Source organism: Portunus trituberculatus, chromosome 21 (assembly GCF_017591435.1).
Source record: "Portunus trituberculatus isolate SZX2019 chromosome 21, ASM1759143v1, whole genome shotgun sequence".
In the NCBI taxonomy this organism is placed as follows: domain Eukaryota; kingdom Metazoa; phylum Arthropoda; class Malacostraca; order Decapoda; family Portunidae; genus Portunus; species Portunus trituberculatus.
The window spans coordinates 18382233-18409732 of NC_059275.1; the positions used below are offsets into that span (position 1 = coordinate 18382233).

At 40.7% G+C, this 27500-nt stretch overlaps 2 protein-coding genes across 6 annotated transcripts in view; one reads left to right on the forward strand and one right to left on the reverse strand.

Moving 5' to 3' along the window:
* LOC123506864 (kinesin-like protein KIF20B) overlaps positions 1–23801 on the forward strand; it is an 80576-nt gene extending 56775 nt beyond the window's left edge. For 2 of the 4 annotated variants that reach the window (XM_045259221.1, XM_045259218.1), the window contains exons 2-31: positions 7348–7435; positions 7590–7740; positions 8042–8148; positions 8305–8459; positions 8732–8946; positions 9274–9358; positions 9602–9802; positions 10194–10377; positions 10952–11080; positions 11446–11632; positions 11837–11994; positions 12160–12256; positions 12379–12518; positions 12652–12820; positions 13216–13401; positions 13735–13854; positions 14292–14402; positions 15441–15563; positions 15901–15953; positions 16141–17177; positions 17355–17470; positions 17779–17931; positions 18056–18187; positions 18348–18465; positions 18800–18923; positions 19276–19402; positions 20023–20124; positions 20234–20386; positions 20568–20703; positions 22854–23801. In XM_045259221.1, coding sequence (XP_045115156.1) covers positions 7359–7435; positions 7590–7740; positions 8042–8148; positions 8305–8459; positions 8732–8946; positions 9274–9358; positions 9602–9802; positions 10194–10377; positions 10952–11080; positions 11446–11632; positions 11837–11994; positions 12160–12256; positions 12379–12518; positions 12652–12820; positions 13216–13401; positions 13735–13854; positions 14292–14402; positions 15441–15563; positions 15901–15953; positions 16141–17177; positions 17355–17470; positions 17779–17931; positions 18056–18187; positions 18348–18465; positions 18800–18923; positions 19276–19402; positions 20023–20124; positions 20234–20386; positions 20568–20703; positions 22854–22876 — 4869 coding nt within the window. In that variant the 5' untranslated portion in view covers positions 7348–7358 and the 3' untranslated portion in view covers positions 22877–23801. Of the gene's footprint in view, positions 1–5361; positions 5451–7023; positions 7043–7347; positions 7436–7589; positions 7741–8041; positions 8149–8304; positions 8460–8731; positions 8947–9273; positions 9359–9601; positions 9803–10193; positions 10378–10951; positions 11081–11445; positions 11633–11836; positions 11995–12159; positions 12257–12378; positions 12519–12651; positions 12821–13215; positions 13402–13734; positions 13855–14291; positions 14403–15440; positions 15564–15900; positions 15954–16140; positions 17178–17354; positions 17471–17778; positions 17932–18055; positions 18188–18347; positions 18466–18799; positions 18924–19275; positions 19403–20022; positions 20125–20233; positions 20387–20567; positions 20704–22853 lie in introns of those variants that run through there. The other 2 variants (XM_045259220.1, XM_045259219.1) reach the window with 2 other exon arrangements.
* The window catches only part of LOC123506870, a 13986-nt gene continuing 9762 nt past the window's right edge, over positions 23277–27500 (reverse strand). Inside the window, exons 2-3 of one of the 2 annotated variants that reach the window (XM_045259235.1) lie at positions 24532–24652; positions 23277–23414 (exon numbers count right to left, since the gene is read on the reverse strand). In XM_045259235.1, coding sequence (XP_045115170.1) covers positions 23405–23414; positions 24532–24652 — 131 coding nt within the window. In that variant the 3' untranslated portion in view covers positions 23277–23404. Of the gene's footprint in view, positions 23415–24531; positions 24653–26804 lie in introns of those variants that run through there. The other variant, XM_045259234.1, reaches the window with a different exon arrangement.

Sequence of the window (27500 nt, forward strand, 5' to 3'; positions counted from 1 at the left end):
GATAGGGAGATGAAGAATAGGTAGAAGCACACATATATCTATCACAGTTGCTACAGTGTTTTGAAGAGAGAGAGAGAGAGAGAGAGAGAGAGAGAGAGAGAGAGAGAGAGAGAGAGAGAGAGATCAGCGATCGAGTAGTACTGTTCTGGTTCCCTATCCTGTATGTGTACTATTCGCGTCAGTCCACAGCCGTTTTTGAGGATGGGGTGGTGTGGGTTCGGTTTGGGGGTTAGTGTGGACCCTCCCATACCTTGGCAAGCCGCTCCCAATTTATCTGCAGTGTTAAGCAGATATAACACAGTGAGCATACCTAGGAGTGAGGGGGAGAGAAGGGACGGAGAAGCATAGGGGGACATCTTACAGTGGTGATTGTACATATATGGAAATTATTGATGGTACAGTACGTGTATATATATATATATATATATATATATATATATATATATATATATATATATATATATATATATATATATATATATATATATATATATATATATATATATATATATATATATATATATATATATATATATATATATATATATATATATATATATATATATATATATATATATATATATATATATATATATATATATATATATATATATATATATATATATATATATATATATATATATATATATATATATATATATATATATTTTTTTTTTTTTTACTTATTTATTTATTATTTATTTTCTGTGATGGCAATGTCTGTACGGTACTGCAAATGTGTATGATGAACATCTATTACTACATCTGTTATGAATAAGATAATATATTTGTACAAATTTCATATATCGATTTATTGGTTATTGTGACATCTTTCTTATCGTTATCGTGTCCAGCTACGGTTATTTGGCGAAGCGTAAATATCAAAATAGTTTAGTTTTACAGTGACTGTTTGCATATCCCGCGTGAAAAAGAAACGAGGTGTCTTAAAGGCAGACTATGATATTTTTTTTCTTCTCTATTTTTATCGCTTCTACTCTCGATATATATGTATTTTTGGCACTGTCCGAGTAAAGACATCTCTGCAGGTCTCCTTGTTTCCGTGCTCCCCCTGCGCAGCTCTTTCACGCAGCTGATTGACGTCACATATATGAAGCCACGGCTATTGAGCAACAAACAAACATGCACACACGCTCCTCTTATTTCCCTATTCTTTATCATATTTTCACTTCCCTTATTCGTTATCATTTTCATTCCCATTTCCCGCTATTTCCTTATTTGTCAACCTCTTCCCTTTTTCGTTATCCATTTTCTATCTGCTGTTTTATTACTATTTCCTCCTGTTCTCTTATTACCATATTATCATTCCAATTTCCTCCTATTCCATTATTCGTTATAATTTTCATTACCATTTCCTCCTATTCATTATCTTCTCCTATTCGTTATCTATTTATTTTTCTATCCTCTGTTTTATTATAATTTCCCATTTTCTCCTATTCCTCTATTCGTTATCTACTTTTCTTTCTACCACTTGCTTTATATCCATATCCTCCATTTATCATTAATTTTCTTTCTATCTCCTGTTTTAATCCAGTTCTCTCTATTTATTATCTCTTCTCCCTTTTTCCCTTGTTGGCCAATAGCGTGGCTTCATATTATGTGACGTCAAATCAGCTGCGTGACAGAGCTGTGAACTTGCGAGGGGGAGGCCGGGAAACGAGAATTAGAGGACATCAATATAAGAACACTGCCGTATTTTTGATAATGCACTTCAACTAGATTCCTTTGAAAATAGTGAAGGTGTGTGACAAATTAATAACATTGTTAACAGGAGAAACACTCTTGGGAGTATGGTTAGTCATCTCTGTGGCCTTGGAAAACAGTCGTGGTGAGAGAGCAAAGCGTTTGTAAGGGTGTTTTTAAAGTTCTAGTGACAGATTAACAAAATTTCTGCATTGTTAACAGGAGAAACACTCTTGATAACCTAGTTAGTCATTTGTGAAGCCTTGGAAAACAGTCGTGGAAAGAGAGAGAGAGAGAGAGAGAGAGAGAGAGAGAGAGAGAGAGAGAGAGAGAGAGAGAGAGAGAGAGAGAGAGAGAGAGAGAGAGTACTGTTACGTTGAGCAGCCCACCCCCACACACACACACACACACACACACACACACACACACACACACACACACACACACACATAATAATGATAATAATCAACATTGCTGCTGCTGCTCCTGCTGCTACTATTACTACTTCTACTAATAATGATAATACTACACTCCTGTCACTAGACTTTGTGCATTTCAGGCGGGCAACAGCAGGAAACACTGAGAACTGAAGGAAATGTTGACGAGTTGATACTGGGAGGGAAGAGGGTAGGTTGGGTGGGGTCTGGGTCCAGGTCATGGTGGGTGCCTGGCGGTCTGAACGGAGTTATACATAAGCATCGCCTTATTTAACACAATAATGGCCATTTATCTACTTTGGTGGTTGATTCTGGCTTTGCTTCACTCTCTGGGCCTGGAAACACACGAGGAATGCAGGCAAACATTGATAGACTAACCTCTGGGGCAAGGCAAGGCGGAGGTGCCCTTTGGGGTCCAATATTTACGTACGTAATTCATTTTAAAAATCGCCACAATAAAACAGGCTTCCAAACTGGTATACACTACACTTTTAGAAGCGACAAATAATTTAACTAATAACGAAAATATAATATCCTTACCGGGTGGTTTATTTAAATGGCGCGATCCAATGAAAGGTGTTTTTGTCCAATCAACGGGTCACAAACACAACATAATGTCGAGATGGAAAGCGTTGCCAAACTACGTCATGTTACATTTTCTGAATAGGAAAAATTTTTGCTTTCCAGCCAAATAAAGAAAGCACAGATTCCTTGTCGTATAAAGATTTTTGTTTTCTATTTTTTTATCGTTAAAAATTTTGAATTTGGAAATACGAATAGTTAGACACAATTTTATGGAATATAGTTACTTGGGTCATGTTTTTCGTATCTTTTAAGTGTCATATCAAGCACCAAAACAATCCTAGGCGTGTTAATTAAAAAATGCTTATACATTACGTAGTGATTTTAGTGTTATTTTTTCGATAAACCAAAACACAGCTAGACTCGATTCTGTTGTGCCTTGAAACTTGCTTTACTTTGCTAATAACACATCAGGTATCAGAACAATGCAAACTCCATTAATAAAGAAGAAATATTTTATCCCGTATGCCGAAATGGTTATTTTAGCACGTTTGGGGAGTGACTCACCTCCCCCCGCCTTCACTCCCACACTCCACCACTCCCCTCCACCTCCTCCTCCTCCACCTCCTCCCACACCCAGGGTCTAGAGAACACCTAGAAACACATGCAAAATCCGGAAAAATCACAAAATGTTTAAACAATAATTTCCGTAGTAGCTGGAGGCGGAGGGATCGGGTGGGGCGGGGCGGGGCAGAGCCGAGCAGTCTGAGCCGGGTGGTGCTTGGTGGAGACTAGAGAGGGTGTAAGCGCGGGGAGGGGGTGGGGGATTGTTGTGGTGGTGTGGTATGGTGTTTTGGGTGATCGTAGTGGTGTGGTGTGGTGTATTTTATGGTGGTGGTGGTATGGTGTGTGATGGCAATGGCGTGTGATGGTTGTGATGGTGGTGGTGGTGTGTCGTGGTGTGGTGTGGTATTGTACGGTGTGGCGATGGTGGTGGTGGTAGTGGTTGTGTGGTGTGATGGTGGTAGTGGCAGTGGTGGTGGTGAGGTGTGGTGACGGTGTATGACAGTAGTGGTGGTGGTGGTGTGGTGTGGTGTTGTGTGGTATATGTTATGGTGTGTAGTGGTCGTGGTCGTGGTGGTGTGATGTGTAGTGTTGTGGTGGTGGTGGTCGTGGTGGTGTGATGTGTAGTGTTGTGGTGGTGTGGTGTGTGGTGGTGGTAGTGGTGGTGTGGTGTGGTATGGTGACTGCTACCAGCTGAAGTGACGTGTGTGCGCGTGTGTGATGGATGACCTAGTTTTAATGACATTATTTATATTTTAAGTATGTTTCCTTTACTTATGCTTACGTGCACATATGAAAAGGGCAATAACTATACAAACGTAAATTTGAGGACCATTTATTTGTGTTTAATTGTCGAAGTACCCCCACGTTCAGGCTATTCATGTTTATTGTGATAGGTCAGTCAATGGTAGCACCTCCGGATGTGGGCTGTTCATCCGTGACTACATCTCTGCCAATCTCTACATTGACACTGAGGTTTCCAGGCGGTTCCCTGCACACGTCTTCCATTAGGGCAGAACTGTATGCTGTTCTGGAGGTGCTCCATATTGTGGCGCCTCTCCATAAGAATGTTTATTTCTTTATTGACAATCAGGCTGCATTGTATGCTCTTCAGTTTACCTTCCCCATGGACTGTGATGTAGTTAAAAAGTGTCTTGATCTCATCCACGTCCTGGAAGGTGCTGGTGCCACGGTCCATTTCACCTGGATATCATCTCATGTGGGTATCCCGCTAAATGAAAATGCAGACCGCCTTGCTCATTGTGCCCTTCAATATGAAGTGGCACTGAGTACACTCTGGGCTATGTTAAGAGTAGCATTAAGGACTTTGTACATAGCATTAGTGATCAATTGGAGCTTTGTTGCCATAGAGGCAGTGGCACTAGTCTTCACTATGCACGTGTCTCCCAGAGCTGTGCTTACACCTATGGGAGAAACACTGCATCACACGACAGGGTGGCAATGAGGCTCAGATTAGGCTACAAATACTTTTGGGAAGTCAGTGCTTCTCTTGGTGTATGCTGTGTGCTGTGTGCTGCACCAAGGGGACACACTATACGTCATTATATCATGGAATGTCTTCTCATTGCAAAATTTAAGCTGCAAGGTCAACATTACTTCTATAGCTTCATTGACCATCTAGACTCAGCCACTCTCAGGGAAATACTCAAGGAATATCCTCAGTTTATGCAATAAGGTGTGCAATATCAGTATTTATTTATTTAAGAACTTGTATTCTTGTTATGTCTACTATCTATTTATATATTTTTTGATACTTTACCCTGAAGGCTTTGCCCATTGGGTGGGTGGTAAGGTCCATCCTCCTCCTTTGTTGTATTTCATTATCAATGCAACAATAAATGTATCAATCAATCAGTCAGTCATATGATTTGTGGGTAATAGATTACATATAGATGTGTGTGTGTGTGTGTGTGTGTGTGTGTGTGCTTGGAAGACACGGGAGGAAGAGAATTTACAGCTTTAATCAGAGTTAAGAAAATAATTATGTGCCTTATAATTAGGTATATTTTAGATGCTGGTACGTACATTTTGTTAAGATTTGGTACGTTTTCTTCATGTGATTAGCAAAAGCAGTCTGGCAACTCTGGTCTGGAGTGGCGGTCCCGTTGAAGAGAGAGAGTGAGGTAAACAAGAATCCGTTGAGAAATTTAGGAACGCGCTGCCATTTGACTTAGCCTGTATTCGTTTCAGGTCATTCTTTGCAAGGTTAGTCCTATTTATGTCCTTCAGAGTGACCAAAGGAGTGTACAAAGTGCATAGAGGAACATAAGCTCGCTGGGTGATAGGTAGAGGCTTTGGGTACAGGGTAAGGAAGGGGACAAGGGAGTGTTGCGGAGGGTAGACCAACACAACAAACTGTATGGTTATTGCATTCATAATTTAGAAGATCCTGTGACCTTTAAACCGTTTCATATTGATTCTCCTTTGCTGCTAAGGTGAGAAGTATTAATAGTAGTAGATGTTCATAGAGATTGTTGCTAATAGCGGAAAGAAACTAAAATCAGTGAGATGTTAAACCCATGACGCCTTCATGTTATGGCAACAAGTAATGGTCGTATTACAAGGCAGTTTTTTGGATGGTTGGATATGTATTTTGAAACTCAGAATCATAGAGTATCGTCTCGATCTAGTGATCCCTCATTTTATTTATATTTTATCAATACAATTACTTTGAATATTGTTGAACTATTGTGTCTTGTGCCAGGGAGCAAGGCTACACGAGCCAGGGGTTGCCAGTGGTGTAAAACTGTTAACAAATCTTTATATTTTGTGAAGATCATAAAGGAAAGTTGGGTAATATTGAAATAACATTATCGTTTCCATATGATGATTAGGTTGACCTAATTTATTAAGGTTTTGTTGAATTCAGTTGATTGATTTCATTGCCAGTCCCTTTAGTCTTTTAAAAAGAAATGTATACAACCTTTACTTTCATAGACATTGAGTTATATATACCTATATATATATATATATATATATATATATATATATATATATATATATATATATATATATATATATATATATATATATACACATACATACTGGTTTGGTGATGCGAGGATGGTATGGACGGAGAGGGGTGCTTTGGTGGTGTTGCTTGCTCCCAGATGTTCTCATGGGGAGGTTGAGATAGTAGGTGTTCTTCCCTCAGTAGACAGGTGTCAAATATCAGGCTTGGGGAGCACAGTCATTATAGTCCTCCAGGAACTTTGATGTAGCAAAGCAGCCTATGTGTTAGATACCAAGAGGCTCTCCTCTAGCTCAGTGGTTCCGAACCTTTCCCTGATGGAGTACCACTTGGAGGTGTTGCACAGTCCCTGCGTACCACTTGTTCCAGAAAATCTCAACGCCAGCAAATACCAGTTTATTCACAAATAGGACACCCAAATAAACCAACAGTAAGGAACACAACTTAGTTTGATGCAAGGGATGCATCTGTTTCTTGTGTAAGGCAGTAATATATATTGTATATAGCTATATTTTTCTTGAGAAATGAATTTAACTTACCTACGGTAACTAAAATTCCTGTATGATCCCAAAAATGCTCATGTACCACCTGGAAAGACTTCATGTACCTCTAATGGTATGGTTACCACAGGTTGGGAGCCACTGCTCTAGCTGGCACTGCTACTAGAATCTGCTGTCTCTGCTACTCGACATGCTTCCACTAGACTATACACTTGTGTACACACACATGCACACACACACACATAGTGTGTAGTGTAGTGGTTAGCACGCTCGACTCACAATCGAGAGGCCCAGGTTCGAGTCCCGGAAAGCGGCGAGGCAAATGGGTAAGCCTCTTAATGTGTGGCCCCTGTTCACCTAGCAGTAAATAGGTACGGGATGTAACTCGAGAGGTTGTGGCCTCGCTTTCCCGGTGTGTGGAGTGTGTTGTGGTCTCAGTCCTACCCGAAGATTGGTCTATGAGCTCTGAGCTCGCTCCGTAATGGGGAAGACTGGCTGGGTGACCAGCAGGCGACCGAGGTGTATTAGGCCAATAGATTTGACTTTAGATAATGGTATTGGTAGAAATTGGTATATTTTAGTTTTTAAACAGTGATTAGATATGTATAGTATTAATGAACTTGTGTTACAGACAAGCACACGATGAGCTTTATGCGGCACAGATCCAGTGCTGCCAGCCATCATGACAGACTCTCCTACATCCATGGGCCAGATCAGTCGTGAGTCTTGTTTTTGTTTGTCTCCCTCACTCTATCTACAATTTTACATTGGAAACTTAAGCATATTTTGATGTAAAAATTATTTGCCCAGTCGATTGCTTTCTGATGTTTTTTTTTTTCCTTTTATCTTTCACTTGAACTTTTATATTTACAGATACAGCACAGAATGTTTATACACTTTTGATCCTCGAAAAAACTTGAACGATTTATTCCAATCTGTCTCCATGGAAAATGTGTGTATGGAGAACCTGCGTGTGTACCTGCGGGTGCGGCCCAGGCTGGAAGGAGAGGTGCAGCAGAATGAGGTGTGTACCATCTCAACGTTCACCTCCAGTGTTGTACTATTCATGAAGACTGTCTGTGTTATAGTTCACTCTTTAACAGTAGTACAATTAAAAAATCCTGTAATCTAGTGCAACATTATCATTATTTTGAAAAACAATGCTCTGTTGCTGCACCAAACCTTTCTTATATAATACTTCTGTTTCCAGTCACCTAACATACTATAAATACTTTTGCACTCAAATGTCTTATTCCTCATTGTCATTATGGTTCTTTATCAATGTTTTCTGCCATGTCCTCCATTAAATTTTTTCTACTTTCTAGGACACACAAGTGGATATCATAGATGACCGCAGTGTGATCCTTACAGCCCCTACCTGCTCCAACACCTTCAAAAACAGTGTACGAGGCATCTCAAAGCTCACCCATAAGTATGTACCCATCAGATGAGTTTTCATGTAGAACTGCTGAAAACATTGGTCTTGCTTGAAACTCCAAATGCCAAAAATAAGACAAGTACAATCCACGATAAAAGAGTTTAATTACATATCTTACTCTGTGTTATGTGAGGCCTTTCCTTGGGACAGATTCACCTTCACTCACGTGTACGGGCCATCCACCACCCAGGAGGACCTCTTCCGTTCCTCATCTTTAAACCTCGTCACAGACTTTGTCAGCGGCCAGAACTGTCTCCTTTTCACCTATGGAGCCACAAATTCTGGCAAGACATTCACAGTACAAGGTGGGTTGAAGGTTATCTGCTAGTGTGTTTTTCAATATTTTGAGGTAATAGTGGCAGTTATAATAGTCATTTGGTGAAACTAGAGCCCCATGTACCAGGAAACAGGTGTAGGAGATAATGTTATGCAAGCTTTTTGTTTTACTGTGATTTTGTTTTGTTTGTTCAAAATTAAATTATGCTATTTGATTCTGCTCAAAAGTACTGTAAATTCTTATGTTTTGACTTGGGCTTTTAAGTCACCACATGCACCCTGCCTTTCATTCTCTCCCCAGGAACACCGGAGGATGCCGGACTGTTGCCCCGCACAGTACAACACATTTTCAATCTTGTCGGGGAGAACCATTATCCCAGGAATGACCTTAAGCCCAAGTTTTGCTGCAAAGTAACACGTCTCGAGGAGCAGGATGTCATTAAGGAAGAAGAGAAGAGGGAGAGTATTTTTAAGATTCCATCCAACCTCACCACTACATTTTCACAATCCACTCTGGTGTGTACTATAGTCTTTGCTTTGGTGTCAAAACCTTTCACTGTATTTACTGGGATAGCTTTTAAATATGAAGCATTTCTAACAGTTGATGCTGCTGTTGCTTTGAAAAATCATCTCATCTACTTCCTTACCAGCAGCTCTTCTCTATTTCATTTAGCTAAAATAAATAATGAGACTTTGCTGTCATTAGAGTAATTCTTAACTTAGAATAATTTCAGAATGAACTAACGACTGTATCATTGCTGCTCAGTCATTACCACAAACTTTTCACTTCCATCTCCTGAGGCCTAAGCAGATGGAATGGCAGTTTATTGAATTTTGTTTCAGAGCATTCTCAAAGCATCAATGAGTGAGGACAGTGTAAACACCACTGAGTGTAGCACAGCCTCCCACAACACCACTGAGGCTGGAGGTTAGTAGCTGTGTCTTATCACTCTTGTTTTGAGTAGTGCTTGCTGTAAAAAGAAAAAGAAAAAATAACAATGTAGGTTTACAAAATTATTAGAGATGGAAGAAAAATGTGGATAATTAAAAAAGGAAAAGAATTGACTCATGCATTGTGTATTTAAGTCTGAGGGAATGTAGGATTGCTGTTAGAGATGTAGGGGAAACAAAACTATTGAATTAATCTCCGATGATGTCTTATTTCCTTCAGTGTCTCCAGTTTTGGACTCTACCAATGACACCACTGGAGACTTGACTGGTCTGGGCACCACTTTATATGCTGTGTTTGTCTCCTTTGCGGAAATATATAATGAGTACATATTTGACCTCCTGGAAAAGATACCCATGTCAAAAGGGAAACGGAACCCCCTCATGCTTGGAGAAGACTATGATGGGGCTGTCTATATCAAAGGTTAGAACAATTTGTTCTCTCATCCGAATATTATTATTTTCTGTAATGTAGGTATCACATGAAATTAACAGATTTGATATTCACTTCCCTATTTTATGAGGCTTCAACCAACACATACATGCTTATAAAATTGGGCAAATAACCCTTAAAAGTGCTATTAATTGTATTGTGCCAGATGTAGGGCAAGAACAGGGAGAAAGGTCTTTGGTAGAAGAGTCATAGAAGAAACATGTTCTAGAAATGGTTGCACTGTACAATACCATTTTCTCCATAGCGATGTGCAGTAAAAAGACGAGAACCAATCTGACATTCAGTATCTTAACTTCCAGACATGTTGTTTATGGATTAGGACAGACATTGGAGGCATTACACACATACTCTTTTCTCCCAGGTCTGAATGAGGTACGAGTGAGGACAGCTGAGGAGGCCCTGCAGCTTGTGAATATTGGCCGCCAGAACCTACACTTTGCTGCTACCCGCCTCAACCACAACTCCTCCCGTTCACACTGCATCTTCACCGTCAAACTGGTGCGCTTGGCAGATGCAGACAACCCACACTTTGCCAGAGTCTCAGTGTAAGGCTTGATTCACTCTGTTCCTTCTCTTCCTGAATAAGTAATTGCATACAGGTATTGGAGTTAGTCAATGTGAATGGAAGGCAGTTGGCAGTGTGTGAAAAGAGATGTGACTTATAGGGCTGGCTGGAGGTGAAAATAGATATGACTTATAGGTCTGGCTGGAGGTTCACTGGTCCGTCAGCTGATCATGTTAGATTTCGGAAATGAGATGGGTCTGACATGGTATAGCAGAGATCATTCAACTCTGCTCTTAGTCCCTGAGATTTTTGGGTTTGCTGCTCAAATTATTATTATATTTGATGGGTGAAGATTGGTTCTTTTATGATGAGGATTGGAGGTTCCATCAACAAATCTTTATTTTAATGTTATTTAGTTCATTTCACTTTTTATGATTTTGTATGGAAAGGACAAAGTTTGAAGGTAATGAGGAAACATTTGATGCTCATGTCTGTTAATGTGCCTGATTTATTCATACTTCAAAATTTTTAGTAGTGTCTTGTGATCCTAGTATTGGTTTGGTAAAGAAACATTTCCATCAGGAGCAGTATTTAGAAGTGGAGTGTCATTACAGAATGTCGTTGTGTGATCTGGCTGGTGCAGAGCGAGCAGCCAAGACCTGTAGCACTCAAGACCGCCTCAAGGAGAGTGGCAACATCAACACTTCCCTCCTCACCCTCAGCAGATGCATTGAGGCCCTCAGGTATTACATCCACATGCCAGACCACAGTGGCTGGCTCATTGTACACTGCAATGCATCCTTCAAACTAGAGTCACTATTTTGTCATACTCGAATTTACCATGGGTGTATTGTATTAGTTTTCTCTCCATGGATTTCAGTTTCTTTTGTGTGTAATAGATATTTTCATTTGTTAATGTATGACTCACAGTAATTGCTTTTTTTAGATTTCTTTCTTTATTGCTTGTTGGCCAATGCCAACAAAGATAAAAAGAATGATGCACTATTAATTAAATTATGTATTAGTGATATCTTGAGTTTTTATAATGATAATTTAATCTTTTTGTGGATATTATATAAAACTAAAATGTCATTGTGTAATGTTGCAGGTGTAATCAGACACAGAAGGGCAGTAAGAAAGTGCCTGTGCCGTACCGTGACAGCAAGCTGACACGGCTCTTTCAGTCTTTCCTCTTAGGCAAGGGCAGGGCAGCCATGATTGTCAACATATCCAAGATGCCGCTGCTGTTTGATGAAACGCTCCAAGTACTCAAGTTTTCAGCTGTTGCAAAGCAGGTTGGTGAAAAGAAAGTGGTATTTCAGTGTTATTGAAGAAGGGGGGAAGGATTTTGTATATATGATGTCACTGATAGTTGAATAGTTCATGTGAGTACTAGTTTTGAGAAGTAGAGGGTTGAACCTCTAGTATAGAAGAGAAGTAATGTTGAAGCTCAACTTTCACTGGGAATGAGGTGAGCCTAATGTTGGTGGGGTTGGCAGGTGGCCATCACTCAGGCAAGGGAGTCAGAAATGCAGGTGGTGCAGCCAAGCCGGCGTGTGAGTCGGCTCTCCAAGATGGTACGTCAGTCCCTCAAGGGTAACGGCAGACTCTCAGTGCCCTGGGCCAAGGGCAAGGGCTCCATCACATTCGGTGAGAGGTGAGTCACACAATCATGAGAGAGGTTGGGGGTGTGTGTAGTAAGACTTGATGACTTTGATGTTAGTGAAATTGCTGCTAGTTTGACTTTCATTGATTCTTCTCTATTTTTGTGAATTGAAATATGTATATTTACAATTTTCACTAATTTTCTGTAATGTCCCAGTGTGTGTGAGGAAAAAGGGGATAAAGAACAAGAGATTGAGCAGGAAGATCTCCTTGAGGAAGATGAAGATGATGATGAGGAGGATGAACGGATTGAGGTATGGAATAATGTGGAATAGATCCTTGATTTTTTAGTGAAAATTTTAGTTTTATTTCGGTTATTAACTGTAGCATTCCACTCTTCATTTTGTTCACAATAATAGCATCCTTTTGTGAACAGGGTCTCATCCAACTCATTAACAAGCTAAAAGAGGAGCTGGTCAGGGAACATCAAGAAAAACTGGACCTTGAAGAACGTTTGCGACGGGAACTTTGCAAAGAGTTCTCTCAGCAACTGGTGGAAATCCAGAACTCTTGGAGGTGAGAGGGATTGGATGGAGGGAGGGGCTTTGACAAGGCTCTGAGATATGGCTATTTAGTTGTGTGTCATGTTGGCTTATAGAAGAGCAGCATACATTATGTAGCTTGTCAATTGACTCCTTCCTGTCTGCAGCCAGCGATTGAAAGACCAGGAGAATCTGTATGAGGAACTTACTGAGTGCAAGATTCAGGCGCTCATGAAGTCTGTGAAGAAGTGCAATAAACGGATGAGGTGTGAGGAGGATCCTGATGAGGAGTATGTTTCCTCAGTGTTTCTCTTCAGAGAACAACAAAAAGTGGCAGTAAGTAGTTGTTCTTCATTTGATTATTACATGAGAATGTCAGCTCTTGGCAAAATATCCTAACCTTGAAATTGGATTGGTCTTTTTTATGCACATTGAAAGGGCTTTTTGGCTTATTGAAATGGCTCTTTTAATGTGTAAAGAAGCTTTCTCACTTTAGGGGGAGATCCTGCAAAGTTTGGAACGAAGCGGTCCAGAAAAACTATAGATCTGGGATGGTTTTGTTAAAGACTATGTAACCAATAAATTACCATTAAGAATGAAGACCAACATGTACAAATATATGAAACCTTTTATTAGGATGATGTTAATAGATACCACATATACAACTATAGCTCTCTAATGTCCAAAGTGTTACGAATTGCTACAAATATACTTCCTTACCTGTCCATTAGCAACAAAAGCAAGAGATTGAGGAGCTGAAGGCAAATGAAAATCTTCTCAAGGAGGAAGTGAAATCCCTGAAGGATTCCCAGAAGAAGATCAATGAAATGGCAACGCAGGCTAAAGAGGAGAAGTCAAGGCTCACCTTCAGGCTGGCACAGCTCACCACCACCTATGACAAAGTGGTGCAGGAGTTGGTGAGGAGCTTTATGACCTTTGGGATTTGTAGAGGAGGAAAATGGCAATGTTTGTAGTCAAGAAAGGAAGGATTAATGATGAAAGGATTTTGTGAACAGAAGAGACATGAGTAATTTGTTAAGTAGTTGTCGGCATGGTGTGAACAAGACAAGTTTTTGTAATGTAGCATATTTTTACTATTTCATTTTTCATTATTATTATTTATTTATTAATTAATTGCTTATTAATTTGTATTTTTTTTTACTTTAAGCTGGCCATGTAAGTTAATGATTGGTCCCATGGGTTAGTGAGAGGGAAAAGAAATAACTAATGGTGATGTTGTGTGCCATCAGGAGGAGGCCAAGTCCCTGAGTGTGTCTGCCAGCCTTGACAACACAGAGGTCATTCAGGAGCTCAGGGCTCAGCTGGAGAAGAGGAGTGCCCAGCTGGCAGAGCAAGACCATGAGATTCAGGTGTGTTAATGGAGTCCTTTATTCACATGAGGCAGTGCATATGTAATGGTCTGAAATGCTCAGGGTTTTCCATTTACTAGATATTAGTTATGTTATATTCAAGGATTTTCCATTATTATTTTTTTCATAAGCAAGTTTGAATGTGTTCTGGCATTAACTTTTGCATTATGTTGTGAGGATTAGTCCTTTCTTAGAGGACAAGAGATAAAGATGCAAGAAAATAATTGTCTATATAGCTATTTATGAAGAGTTTGGGGCAGAAATATGCTTATTTATTTTGGTGACGATTTTAAAGGTGTTTGTGTATAAATCCTTGACTGAGACTGAATCTTTGCCAGGTGTAAAGATGGATGAGTGAGTATTGACACAAATGGTACAGCTACTCTTTGTATGAATGTTTGTGCTAGTGATTCATGTTACTGGATTTCTTCTCACAGGATCTGCAAACTATGCTGGTGGAGGCTTCAGAATATTGTACTAGCAAAGAGGATTTATGTTCCAACTTAGAGAAGTTGCTGGAATCAAGTCGACTGAAGAATACTCAACATGTTAGTACAATTCATTTTTTTTTAAATCCTTTCAATCATCTTAATTATTTCAAATAGACTGTTGCTGAAAGAAAATGTCCCGTCATTTCTTCTATTATGCCTTGGTTTGAACTCTTTCTTCCATATATTCTCATGTATTTTCTTAATCTATTTGGAGGTCTCTCTCTCTCTCTCTCTCTCTCTCTCTCTCTCTCTCTCTCTCTCTCTCTCTCTCTCTCTCTCTCTCTCTCTCTCTCTCTCTCTCTCTCTCTCTCTCTCTCTCTCTCTCTCTCTCTCTCTCTCTCTCTCTCTCTCTCTCTCTCTCTCTCTCTCTCTCTCTCTCTCTCTCTCTCTCTCTCTCTCTCTCTCTCTCTCTCTCTCTCTCTCTCTCTCTCTTTTTTGGTTTATTTTTCCCAATCTCATGATTATTCAAGTTTTAGTATCTTGTATTTGTGATTACGTGTACTGCTGTTTACTTCTTGGTATGCAGTTGTCCTTACTCCCTCTTTTCAAGTCTCTATCATGCACTTATCATTACTACTAAGTTTACCATGCGCTTACCATTGCTCTGGACGGAATGGAAGTGGACTGATATAGAGTTCCACACACATTAATAAGGAAAGTTGCAAGAGAGTTTAGGGTAGCATGAAGACTCCAGTTATAACTTCATAAAACACAACCATTTGTAAATTATTAAACTGTTTAGTGTGTCCTTGGAATCATCTTGTCATTAATGAGTGCACCATTAATTGAAGGTAGCAAGTACCGTGGAGTAAGTGCAGGGTAAGAAGCAGTCTTGTTCTGAAGGGGCTGTGTTAAACCATTGTATATTGTTGGGCCTTGTTATTGATGTTTGTGACCAGTTGTGCCATGCTTGGGCCCCTTGGGTATAGTACTGTGGGCCATGAAACTTTCTCTTTCCACTGGGGGCTAATGGGGCTAAGAGTGTGAATGGTGTGGCTTGCCTTAACTAATCTGTGCGAGTGTTGGCTTGGTATATAGATGTATGGATGAATGTACATATTTGAAAGGAAACAAAAGTTTGTGGTTTACTCACAGATGATGTACATCAATGATGTGGAGAGCCAGCTGGAGGAAAGCAGGAGCATGCTGAGCCAACAGGCAGCACAGATGGAGGAGCGAGAACAAGACATTGAGGATCTGCGCCAGCTGTTGTCTCAAGTGAGCTTTTACTTACAGTAATGTTCTGCATAACCATTAATTCATGTACCATAGTTTGTCCAGTGCCTATTGAAACTAGAATGTTAAATGTTTTGAACAGTAAACAGTCAACACTTAACGGCTTGTTTTTGTGATGGTTTACTTTGTCCAAGGTCAGAGTGATTAATTGTCAAAAGTAAGTGTTAAATTTTTCAATTTTGTATTTTAGAATTACTTGCTTGTCATATATTTTTTATTATAGCTTGAATTTGGTAATCTACTTCTGTAGAGGTGTTGAACAGTGACTGATGAAATATTTTTTTCATGAGAGATATATTGATTTCTTCCTTAATTGCAGGAAAGGAAATCCAGGAAGGAAGAGTTGTCGAAGATGGAAGAGGATTATGTCAGGTGATTCTTAGCTTACCATCTCTCATTTAATTTTGTACAGCTGAGGAAACACTGACTCATGGTCTGAAATAACTGAAGGCTTGTCAGGTTGTCATAGGGAAAGTTTTCCGTTATTGTAGGATTTATATATATTGCTATGTGTATGTTTTCCATGGTCTTAGAAATTTATAAATGGATTTTTTAACAGAGAGAAAAGCAAGTTGCTTCTGGAGGTGGCAGGACTAAAGAGGAATAAGCCAGCAGAAAATAGTGGCAATGGTGAGGAAGTCAAGGTGCTTGCGGAGAAAGTCTCTCAGCTCCAGGAGGAGAAGGAGGCACTGAAGAAGAGTAGTGAGAGTGTGAGAGAGAGACAGGAACAAGAAACCATAGAAAAAGATAAACACATTAAATCATTAGAAGAGGAGTTAGTCATGATGAAAAAGCAGCTATCTCAGAAAGAGACTGACATCAAGAAAGAAAAAGAGGAAAAAGAAATAAAAATAGATGAACTTAAGAAGATTCAAGAGTCTGTTTTACACCAGGAAGAACTGAAAGGAGAAAAGGTGGCAGAGATAGACAGACTGATGCAGGACAATGAGGCACTATCCAGTCAAGTCCAGTGCCTGAAAGCTTGCAATGAAGCACTGAATAGTGAATGTGAAGATATTAAGAGCTGCTTGAAAGAGAAAAAGGATGCTGAAGTGAAGTTGCAAGAGGACTTCACTGCATGCAATTCTAAATTAGAGGAGTTAGAAAAGGCCTATGGATCCCTGAAGAAGATGGAAGATGCTAAAGTGAAGCTCCAAGAGGACTTAGATAAGAGTACAGCTGAAGTACAGGAGTTGGTCAAGGCCAATATCTCTCTGAAGGAACAAGTGAATGCCAAAGCAGAGATGGAGGAGCTGCAGAGAGCACATACCTTGCTGAAGAAAGAAATTGATGCAAAAACAGAGCTACAAGAAAATCTGAATACTTGTCAAATGCAACTTGAAGCATTGCAAACTACTCACACTTCCCTGGAGGAGGAAAAAGAAGCCTTGCGACAAAAACTCCAGGACCAGACAAACTTACTTGAAAAATTGAAGGCTGAAAGTGAAGCAGAGGCAGGCAAGAACTCTGCCATGTGTGAGAAGCTGAGGGCAGAGATTGAGGAACTGAAGATGATGAAAGTTGGGCAAGATAATGCAGTTCAGGAAGTGTCTGAACTCAAAGTTAGGCTGGAAGCACAGGTGGAACAAATTAAAGGTACGTCTTTGTATAGTTTGTCCGCTTCTTTATGATAACAATGCTGGGCTACATTCCTTGACAAGAAATCTTTTATATTATTTCAACACACTAAGGGTATCTATATCATTGACATTGACAGCAAAATGATTAATCTCATCACCTCTATCACACTGCATTACTACCTATTATTTCTAGAGGAGAAATCTCAGGTACAGATCCAAGTGGAAATGTTGGAGCTGGACAAGAAGAAGATGGGGGAGAGGCTTCATAACCTTCAGGAAGCCAGTCATCTCAAAGGCCAGCAGGCACAGGTACACTAACTTGGACACCTCACTGTCTCTTGTTGATGTTGTGTGTTCTCTGTAGTTGTACGTGCTGTGTGTTATTCCAGGAGCTGCCTTCATGGTGGTCAGTAAGAAACAGTATGATTGTGTCCTCTAAGCCATTCTCTGTACTCAAAAAAAAAGTGTTCCCATAAAAGGATTACTTTGATTTTACTGAAGTGCCATTATTGTTCCTTTAGTGTGTGGTATGAAGCTTCAAGATGTCTGCTTATTATGAAAGGTGGATGAACAGGCTTTGTGTGATTGTCTTATTGATTTACTTTGTTTGGTTTCAGATTGAAATAGAAACACTACATGAACAAATAGAAATACTGATGAAGGATAAAATAGCACTGGAAGCCAAAGTGGAGGCTGCCCAAAGACAGACTCAGGAACAAATCAGTCTTGTGCAGCAGAAGCAAGAAGTGATGCAGGCTCTTTCCTCAAAGGTAAGGCAATCTTGTAATGCATTCATCATAATTTGTATTTGTTCATTATGGCAGGTCATCATTTCTCTTACAACTTAGAGTACTGTTTATATTTGATGTGTTATTGAACATGCTCTCATGACAGATTGAATCCTTGGATGCTAAGTTGAACCGTGCAGAAGAGGAAAAAGAGGATAAAAAGCAATTAGAGGAAGAAGTGAAAGCTTCCAAAGCAAAGATTATCAGACTGGATACAAAATGTGAACTGCTTGAGAAGGTCAGTTGCTACAGATGTAGCTTACTGTAGCTTGGATGGCTGGTCTTGTAAAATTTTTTAAGGAACATGTGTATATACAATTGGCCTGATAACTTTTATGTTGTTGACATGGCTATGTTTCTTATCCGGACCCTGTGCTGGATGTTGTTGGGCTGCTCAGGAGGTCCTAGCGCTGAGGGAGGCCAGGCAAGCTGAGGTGCAGGAGTCTTTCAACCGTACAAAGGACCACGAGGAGTTTGCACGACAGAAGGAAGCAGAAATCTCAACCCTCCAGCAAGGTAATTACTAGGTGTACAAAGTTGTTCTTTTAAGAATGTTAGAGTCTATATCCAAGTAAAATGGCATGCATTTTTACAATAACAGATTTTTCCAGTAAGGGTGAGAGGGACGGGATAATGTTTCGATGAGAAACGTGGCACTAAAACAATGAAGTCAAAAGGCTTTTCAGTGTGAATGTGAAGGCTGAACTATCAGGCATGTTGGTGTGATAAATGAGTTGGTATTAATTTGTAAGAAGATATTTTGAATATTCTACAGATATGAATATTCTACAGATATAAACATTTGTAATTGATGCAGAGTTTGGTAACAATGAAGACAATTCCTTTCCAGAGGTTAAGAAGCTCCTGCAGCAGTCGATGTGTTCAAGCAGAAGTAGCATTGCCGACCCACCTCCAGTGAAGGCTGAGGTGGCAGGGCTGAGTGACGAGATGCTCAACCTCAAGGAAGAATTGAGGTTTGTCATTCTCTTATTGCTTTAGCTTCATTACCTTTGATCTCTGTCTGTTTCTATCTCTGTTTCTGTCTGTCTCTCTCTCTCTTTTTCTCTCTCTCTCTCTCTCTCTCTCTCTCTCTCTCTCTCTCTCTCTCTCTCTCTCTCTCTCTCTCTCTCTCTCTCTCTCTCTCTCTCTCTCTCTCTCTCTCCTCTCCTCTCTCTCTCTCTCTCTCTCTCTCTCTCTGGTGTGATGTTTCTTGTTTCAACCTCACACACTGTTACAAGAATAAAAAGACTTATCATAGTATTTATTTACTTATGTATTTGTTTTCTTCTCCATGTATTATATTATCCCGTTGCGACCTCATTTCAGGCTTGCTGTGGCTCACAACAGCACTTTGAAAGAGGAGGTGAGCAGCCTCAGGGATCAGGTGGCTAGGCAGTCCACCTCTTCAGACGTCCGTGTCCTTCAGGTCTCATCATCCAAACCTTCACAAACGGTATCAGAAAATTGTCTTCATTCCTATCCCTGTACTTGCATATGGCTTACATTGCACTGTTCCCTTCATTATTATTTGGCATGTACACAAAATGTTCATATATTCTTTAATCATTCGCTCATGACACTCGATGTGACCATATATCCTGGTCACGTATTCAGATCTGTCCTGGCCACTGCCTTCCTTATGAGAATTTCCAAAATTTCATTAAGTTGCTGATAATTACACTCTTGGGGGATGAACATATGAAAATTGAGGTGCAGCTTACTGATTCTTTTTCCTTTCATTTATTTTTATACATGCATATAGTTTCTTTTATTAACATTTATTTTATCAACATTATTATTTCCAAGGGTCCCTGAAGTGTAAGTTCATGACTTGGCTGGCTGGTTAAGATTAGAGTGCAGTGTATGTATAACTAGAGATTTGTAATTAATCATCTTAGGACAGGGTACATGAATTCATTGTCCAACAATGTGTTTGTTAAGTTCATCCAAGCTGAGTATGCTAAGCTCATCATTAGCAAACCTTAACTTAATGATGTGGTAATTAGTTTTTTTGGAATGCAATAATTTTTAACTCATTTAGGAGTTATTACTGGATACTCACATCACTTTCAGAACCGAAGGGATGCGAGCACGTCGGATAAGGAAGGCTTTGTCACTCCAGTCCCGAAGGAACGCAAAGGAAGAAGAGGCAGACCTGCTACACAAACGTCAAATGCAAGTGTTTCCATTCTAGTATTAACTGTCATCCTCGTCCTTTATGGAACTTGGTGTTGCACATAAAAGTCTGCTCTATGACATCTTGTTGATATGCTGGTTCTTACAGATCTCAGCTTGCCTGGACTCTTCTGTAGGGGATGAGAGGCAGTCCTATGCCTCTCCAGTAATCTCCTCACCTCCGCCAGCCCCCACCAGCTCCTCTGGGCGGCCTCAACGAACTACCCGCCGCACTATGCGATATGACTCAGAGGAGTATGTGGTAGGTGTCTTGCCCCAAACATGGGTTATCAGATATGTATCTATCTATCATGTTATGTTTTAAATTCATGTTTTTTGTGATACGGCATGATTTGCACGAAGTTAAAAACTTTTGACTCCAAAATTTTTATTGTTTTTTCAGTCAGTATTTTATTTCTCTAATGGTATAATATTTTGTGCAGCTGGGTTACAGGCCCAGAGGTGATGATGATAGGGCTTGGGAGCCTCGTCTCAAGGGATCTGGACGCACCAAGCCACACAAGTCCAAGGTCTCGGGTGTTTCAAATCCATCCTGCAAGACCAAGAGAATAAAAGCAGGTAAATCTTGATGTTTATCTTGGTAATGTAAGCATCTATTTTCCCATAGGGAGCTTTAAGTGTTGCATATATTTCACCTATACAGAATAGTCATAAATAACCCTGTTTTTGCATATATTTCACCTATACAGAATAGTCATAAAATAACCCTGTCTTTTGAGAGTGACCTATACAGAATAGTAATCATAAAATAACCCTGTCTTTTGAGAGTGACCTATACAGAATAGTAATCATAAAATAACCCTGTCTTTTGAGAGTGAAGTATTTTGTCTAAAGTACAAGCCCTTGCCTGGCTGGACAACACCACTGACTCGGCACCCTAATTCACATCCTGGCAAAGACATTCTTAATGAACCATTCTGTTCGCTAAATTTAAATGGTATTCTTTTGATTGTTGTGCAAAGAGCCTCAGCACAAAACAGGTTCAGCTAGTAAAGGACTGATAGATAAAAGAATGTGTCAGCAAGTAAGGGGGCATGGGACCCTACCTAGTAAGTCATAATGGGGCATGGGACCCTGTAATAGTAAGTAACTATTACAGTACTACTGATCAGTAAGGACCAAGATCATATCATATTCTATTTAGGTTCAGGGGGTATTCCACTCCTTTACTTTACAACAAGACTCATTCAAATATGCTTTACCATTTGGTCCAGCTAGCTTTTGAAAGTGTAAGTGTTTAATTTTCCAGCTCAGACTCCAATTCAAGCCAGTGATAGGTATTTTTAGTAAGTGTGTTTAATTTTCCAGCTCAGACTCCAATCCAAGCCAGCTCAGAGAGACTCCAAGTGTTCTTATATATAGTTAGTGTAAAAATGACCCCCCGCCCCCCATCAATGCAACAATTATCTCCCTCTCATCAGTGCAACAAAGTTATTATTATCTCTGCCCCCCCATGTCAATGCAACAAAATTATCTCCCTCCCCATGTCAATGCAACAACAAAATTATCTCCCCCATGTCAATGCAACAACAAAATTATCTCCCCCCCCCATGTCAATGCAACAAAATTATCTCCATGTCAATGCAACAATTATCTCCCCCATGTCAATGCAACAAAATTACTCCCCCATCAATGCAACAACTCTATCTCCCCCATCAATGCAACAAAATGATCTCCCCCATGTCAATGCAACAAAATTACTCCCCCATCAATGCAACAACACTATCTCCCCCATCAATGCAACAAAATGATCTCCCCCATCATCATTAATACAACAACAAAATGATCTCCCCATCAATACACAAAATGATCTCCCCATCAATACTACAAAATTATCTCCCCATCATCAATACAACATCTCCCCCATCAATATGATCTCCCCATCAATACAAAATTATCTCCCCTCATCAATACATCAAACTCCATCAATACAAAATTATCTCTCATCAATACATCAAACTCCATCAATACAAAATTATCTCCCATCAATACATCAAAAACTCCATCAAAGTTATCTCCCCCATCAATACACCAAAATTATCTCCCCATCAATAATACATCAAAATTATCTCCCCCATCATACATCAAAATTATCTCCATCAATACATCAAAATTATCTCCCCCATCAACACAAAATGATCTCCCCCATCAGTGTGCATTTATCTCCAACGCAACAAAATTATCCCCTATTCTCAATAACAATATAAATTATATGCAACATCTCTCCCCCACCTCCCCATCAACGGCCACGTATGTGGTTATGGTACCTCAGAGAGTCTCCGGAGAACAACTAGGAAGAACGGGGAAGGGGGGAAAATTAATAAAAAAAAAAAAAATTTCAATTACTGCTATGGTGGGGAGTCTCTGACTTATAACACTGGGAAGCTTCGTTACTCGCAACACTGCAAGTCCATAAAGTCTGACACACTAGGTTATTGGGTGTTATTTTGTTTATTACAATGATTTAGCAAAAGAGATGATGTAGGTCTTCAGGTTGTCTCCAATTGTTTCCATCCAACGTTGTTTTCAGACTACGTTTCCATCACACACCTCTTCCTGTTGAGAAAAACAGCTTAGGTGAGCAGCTGCAATTCATAGATAATCATACACGTTTTCTAGTAAAGGAGTGGGAAAACAAATTAATTTTCTTGATTCAACTTTTTGGTAGATTTCATGTGAAAACTAGCATTAAAGACTCATCTTTTCAGTATGGCCAACAAAGCAGACATGATCCCAGGGTCAGATGCCGAGCCAGAGATTGAACCCAAGACAGGGACAGGTCGCAAGACCTCAACAACAAGACGGAGACGAGTCTTGTACAACTCCGATGCTTTTGATGAACCATTCCTGTGTGCACCCGAGTTGGTCAGTATCTCTCACTCGCTGCCAGTACGAGTTGAGGCTGATGGGGAAAAAATGTGATAAGTAAAGTGATCAAAGCATAATAATAATAAAGCATGTAGAATTGAAGATTGGGAAAACTGAAGTACAAATCGCTGTCACACAGCTTCTAAGTCACTAACTACTGTCTACTATAATTAATTTTACAAGTAATATCAGTAATCTTATGGTAAACTTTCTTGGTTCCTGCCGTGTTTGCAGGTTTGTGAGGCACCCGAAGACAGTCCTATGACCACTGTGCGCCGCCAGCTGAGAAACAAGAAGAAATGAATGTGTGCTGCTGCTGTCAGGGTTTCTTGTGCCTTGCTCTCCTCCTTCCCTGTCTCAGTCTTGCAAGATCAACTTGATGGTTGCTTTCTTACTTCTTTCTGAAATAAAATATTTGTGTTAAGTTTGGATGTTTAATTTTAAGAAAAGTAGATCTTTATTTTATTTTAGATTGATTATTATTTTAAGCTTATTTCTTCTGTCTAGATTTTTCACCGGAAATATATAAAAAATAGTGTTTAGAATACAATTTCTACAAATAATTAGTGCAACTGTGCAGTATTACTTGTGTGTTTTGGAGTGACTGAATTGTTTGTACTACTTGCTGCCATGTGTGGTGTGGGTGTATGAGCTGGTGTGCAAGGCAGTGGTGTGAGGCGTGCTCCGTGTGCTGCCTTTTGGTGAGGTCACGTGCCATACACCAATGATATTTTTTGTCTTGTAATCTTGAGTATGTGTACACTTTTTATAAAGCCCAACTTTTATAACACACTGTTTTACTATACATCCTAAGAACTGTTAAATTTAGGAGCATTCAATATTTTAGCTTTAATACATATGTACTAGAGTGTGTGAAGGGAATCTACATGAGGAAGTGACTCGGTCCTTCCTGAATAATCTAAAGTAGCTCATACAAACAAATGAAGGTCTGTATTTAAAATCTCTCCCACTGATCCTCTCAAATCCTAACAACTGATGAACAACACATACAACACGCAACGTATCCAACAAAGCACGGTGTAAACCTGAGCTCTCCTTCCAAAGCGGTCGGCATTGTAATGCAGCAAGAAGTCTATATAGAAGTACAAGTTACGGATAACAAAAGTAAATAAAAATATGAGCAATTTCGTCTAAAAAGCGCATAGAAAAGAGGAGCAGCGCGAGCCTCTGATGATCAATTCTTTTTACTTTCACCCCAACATAAAAGGGAAAGACTGCGAGGCGGCGGCAGCGACCTGCCTCCAGGGGATGACACACACGTCACTTCCTGCTTTAAAGGGTGACGGATGCAAAATTAATTTTCACTGGAGCGTCTTGCGACATGGCGTCATTTTCCCGGATTCCCAGAGGGGAGGCGGTAGGGTTAGATAACTGGTGACGTGGCGGCCTCCCTGAGCTCGGGACCCTGCGAGTTAAGATAAAATGATTTCCCGGACCAGAGCGGTAGAAGAGGAGCTCAGAGTATTCGCTGGCTAATTAGGTATTCAGGCGACTTACCCTCTCCGCCGCCCGCCGTCAGCAGTCAGGACCACCGGGCGATCGAGTGTCACGTCACCCTCGCCATCATCCGCCGCGGCCGCCACTCTCGTTTCTGAACAGGTGGTTACACTGCCGCTCTCTGTGGGCAGGTGTGCGTAATTTAGAGTCAGTCTCAGCCGGGTGGAAATAAGAGATAATGCAGGTGGATGGATAGGCAAGCACATGAAGTCAATCAATCTTGGTAATGGAAGTGGTGATTTCAAAATTGTAGTGCAATGTTTCACTCACGTTAGTTCCCCCCCCCCCCACACACACACACTCTCTCTCTCTGAACAATGTCAGTGCGCTTTATTAAAGAGTCCTGTAAAATGTAAATGGTGTAAACAATGTTGGTCTGAGCTGCCTGGCTATCAAAGCAGAGAGACATGGGAAGCAGCAGCAGCACCAGCAGCCGCCAGAGTAAGCCACGGGGATCAGGAAAGGCTGGACTGAAAAGCTGAATTACCACCATTGCAAACTTGCAGAAAAATTAGATCAAAGCATTTTCACTCGGTGCAAGTCATTTGTTAGAGTTCCAAAGTTTGACCTTCGAATATATCTTCCCCTTCAGCAGCATCACATCACCTCTGTTCATCAGCGTTGTGGTGATAAAAAGGGCGAGCGGGCAAGTATCCCGGGCAGCACATTTCTCTGGGGGCGGCACAAGCTAGAAGGCACCTCATTCATTTATAGGTATGCTACAGCACGCCAACATTGATGGAATCGCGTTTGGTCTACTTAGCCATATTAGCAAACAATACATGCCATTGTATCTATACATCATAAACAATCAAGTCTGTTATACCTAATCCCACATTTCATTGCTTTCCGGGGAGGCATTTTCAGGTTTCGCTCTCGTCCATGTAAATTTCTCTCTCACTACGCTACTGCTCATCACACACACACACACACACACACACACACACACACACACACTAAAATGGTATGTAAATGAATTAATAAGTAAAGTAAATAACATCTACAACCAACACAAGGCAGGCTAGTCGTCGTCTCCTTCAAAACCCCCTACGTCCATCAGCCTAGTCGTCGTTTCCTTCAAAACCCTCTACGTCCATCAGCCTAGTCGTCTCCTTCAAAACCCCCTACGTCCATCAGCCTAGTCGTCGTCGTCCTCAAAACCCCTACGTCCTTCTCAATAATCATTCAGACTTCCATTTCAGGCAAACACTTCTTTTTCCATTCTACTCCCTTTACATACGAGGCAACCTTGCTTCCCTTCACGATTCTTCATATAAAACATTCAGATTGCTTATTTCTGACGATCCTTTCCATTCTAATTCCCTTCCCACGGATTTCCTTAACTCTTCGTTACTGTTATGCTTTTACCTCGCCCATTCATATTACTTCGCCACTTTTGATGCTTTTCTCGACTTTTCTACCCATCGAACGAGAGAGAGAGAGAGAGAGAGAGAGAGAGAGAGAGAGAGAGAGAAGCAAGTGGGTTCAATGCAAGTAGAGATTACCTGTCAGCCTTCCAGGGACGCTGACACCTCTTGATTATTTTGCCTCCCTAAAAGCTTCTTGACAGCATTTTGTGATGAAGAGAACCTGGAAAGTGAAAAGGATCCACGGTATCTTCAGGCAGGACAGAGAGGGCGGGGGATGTCAAGAAGTAAGGGAGGTGAACTGGGAGGGTCGGATAACGTGCGTGTGTACGTGGAGAGATAGGGGGATAGTGAAGCGATATTGCGAGGTACTGCTAGCGAGGGAAAAGATGCGATAAGCAGGTAGAGAAGAAAGGAATGGAAAACTAACGGAAGAAAAGACAATGAATGACTAGTCGAGGAATAAACAATGGAAGGGATACGGAATAAGAAAGAATAGGAGACAACTGCTAGTGAAGGAATAAACACAACGAACATGAGCAATGAAGGAGAGATACGATAAATGAAGACCGAAGAAGGACGAGTAAGGAGGTAGAGGCGGAGGCAACGAGAGGCGAGAGGAGGCAGGAGGATCAGCAGAATCAATAGCAGTAAAGGCAGGGGAAGTGTATACTCTGTTCACGATCGCTATAGAGACAAACCCTTGGGTGGAGCACGTCAGGGGATCAGCACATCTGAACCGTTATTTGCTACTTGGCTGGTCATGTTTACTGAAAAGCAAGCATTTTACTGTACTCATTTTTCTTTGCTAAAACTTTTTTGGATACATGCACAGCATCCTTCATCTGTAGAACTGTCTTATTACTTGGGCCCAAAAGCAAATCAGTAGTGCGATTAGGACAGTGAGAAGAATATTATGGTTTGTAAATTTGAGTGCCCGATTACTTGAGCACAAAAGGAAATCAGTAGCACGATTAGGGCACCGAGTGAGAAGAATATAGGCTTGTAAATTTATGCGTGACAGTAATATTAGTCATCCCAAGGTGTTTAAGGCCACCTGGACTGTAAACACCCAACCCCTCGCCTGAGACATTGGGAAAGTCTGGCCAGCGTTTAGCTCAGTGGCACCATAAACACCGGGCAACCCAGGCCTGTGCATGGCTTGACCCAGGGTGACAGGATGGGTCACTCCACGCCTTGCACTGCTGTTATGGTGTTTTATATTACCGTGCACACACACACACACACACACACACACACACACACACACACACACACACACACGAAAGGAAAGGAAGGGAAGAAACGGGAGAAGAGGAATCCGTGCGGTATGTTAAGTCGGCCTGACGGAGGTGTCTGTTCCGCGACTCCCTACCACGCTCCCTCGGCCCCCCTCGGCGTTGCTGGGGCGTCACGGTCTCATCAGGAACAGGTCCTTGGCTCTCACCATAAAAAACACCAAGATAAATCCGGCAGCGAGCGAAGGGACACCCGCCATTTGTCTTTTCCCGCCAAATGACAGGGAGATGACGCGGACGACCCCGCCTCGGCCCCCCGCCACTGTCCCGCTTGACTTTGATCGACTCCTTCCATTCATCCGTC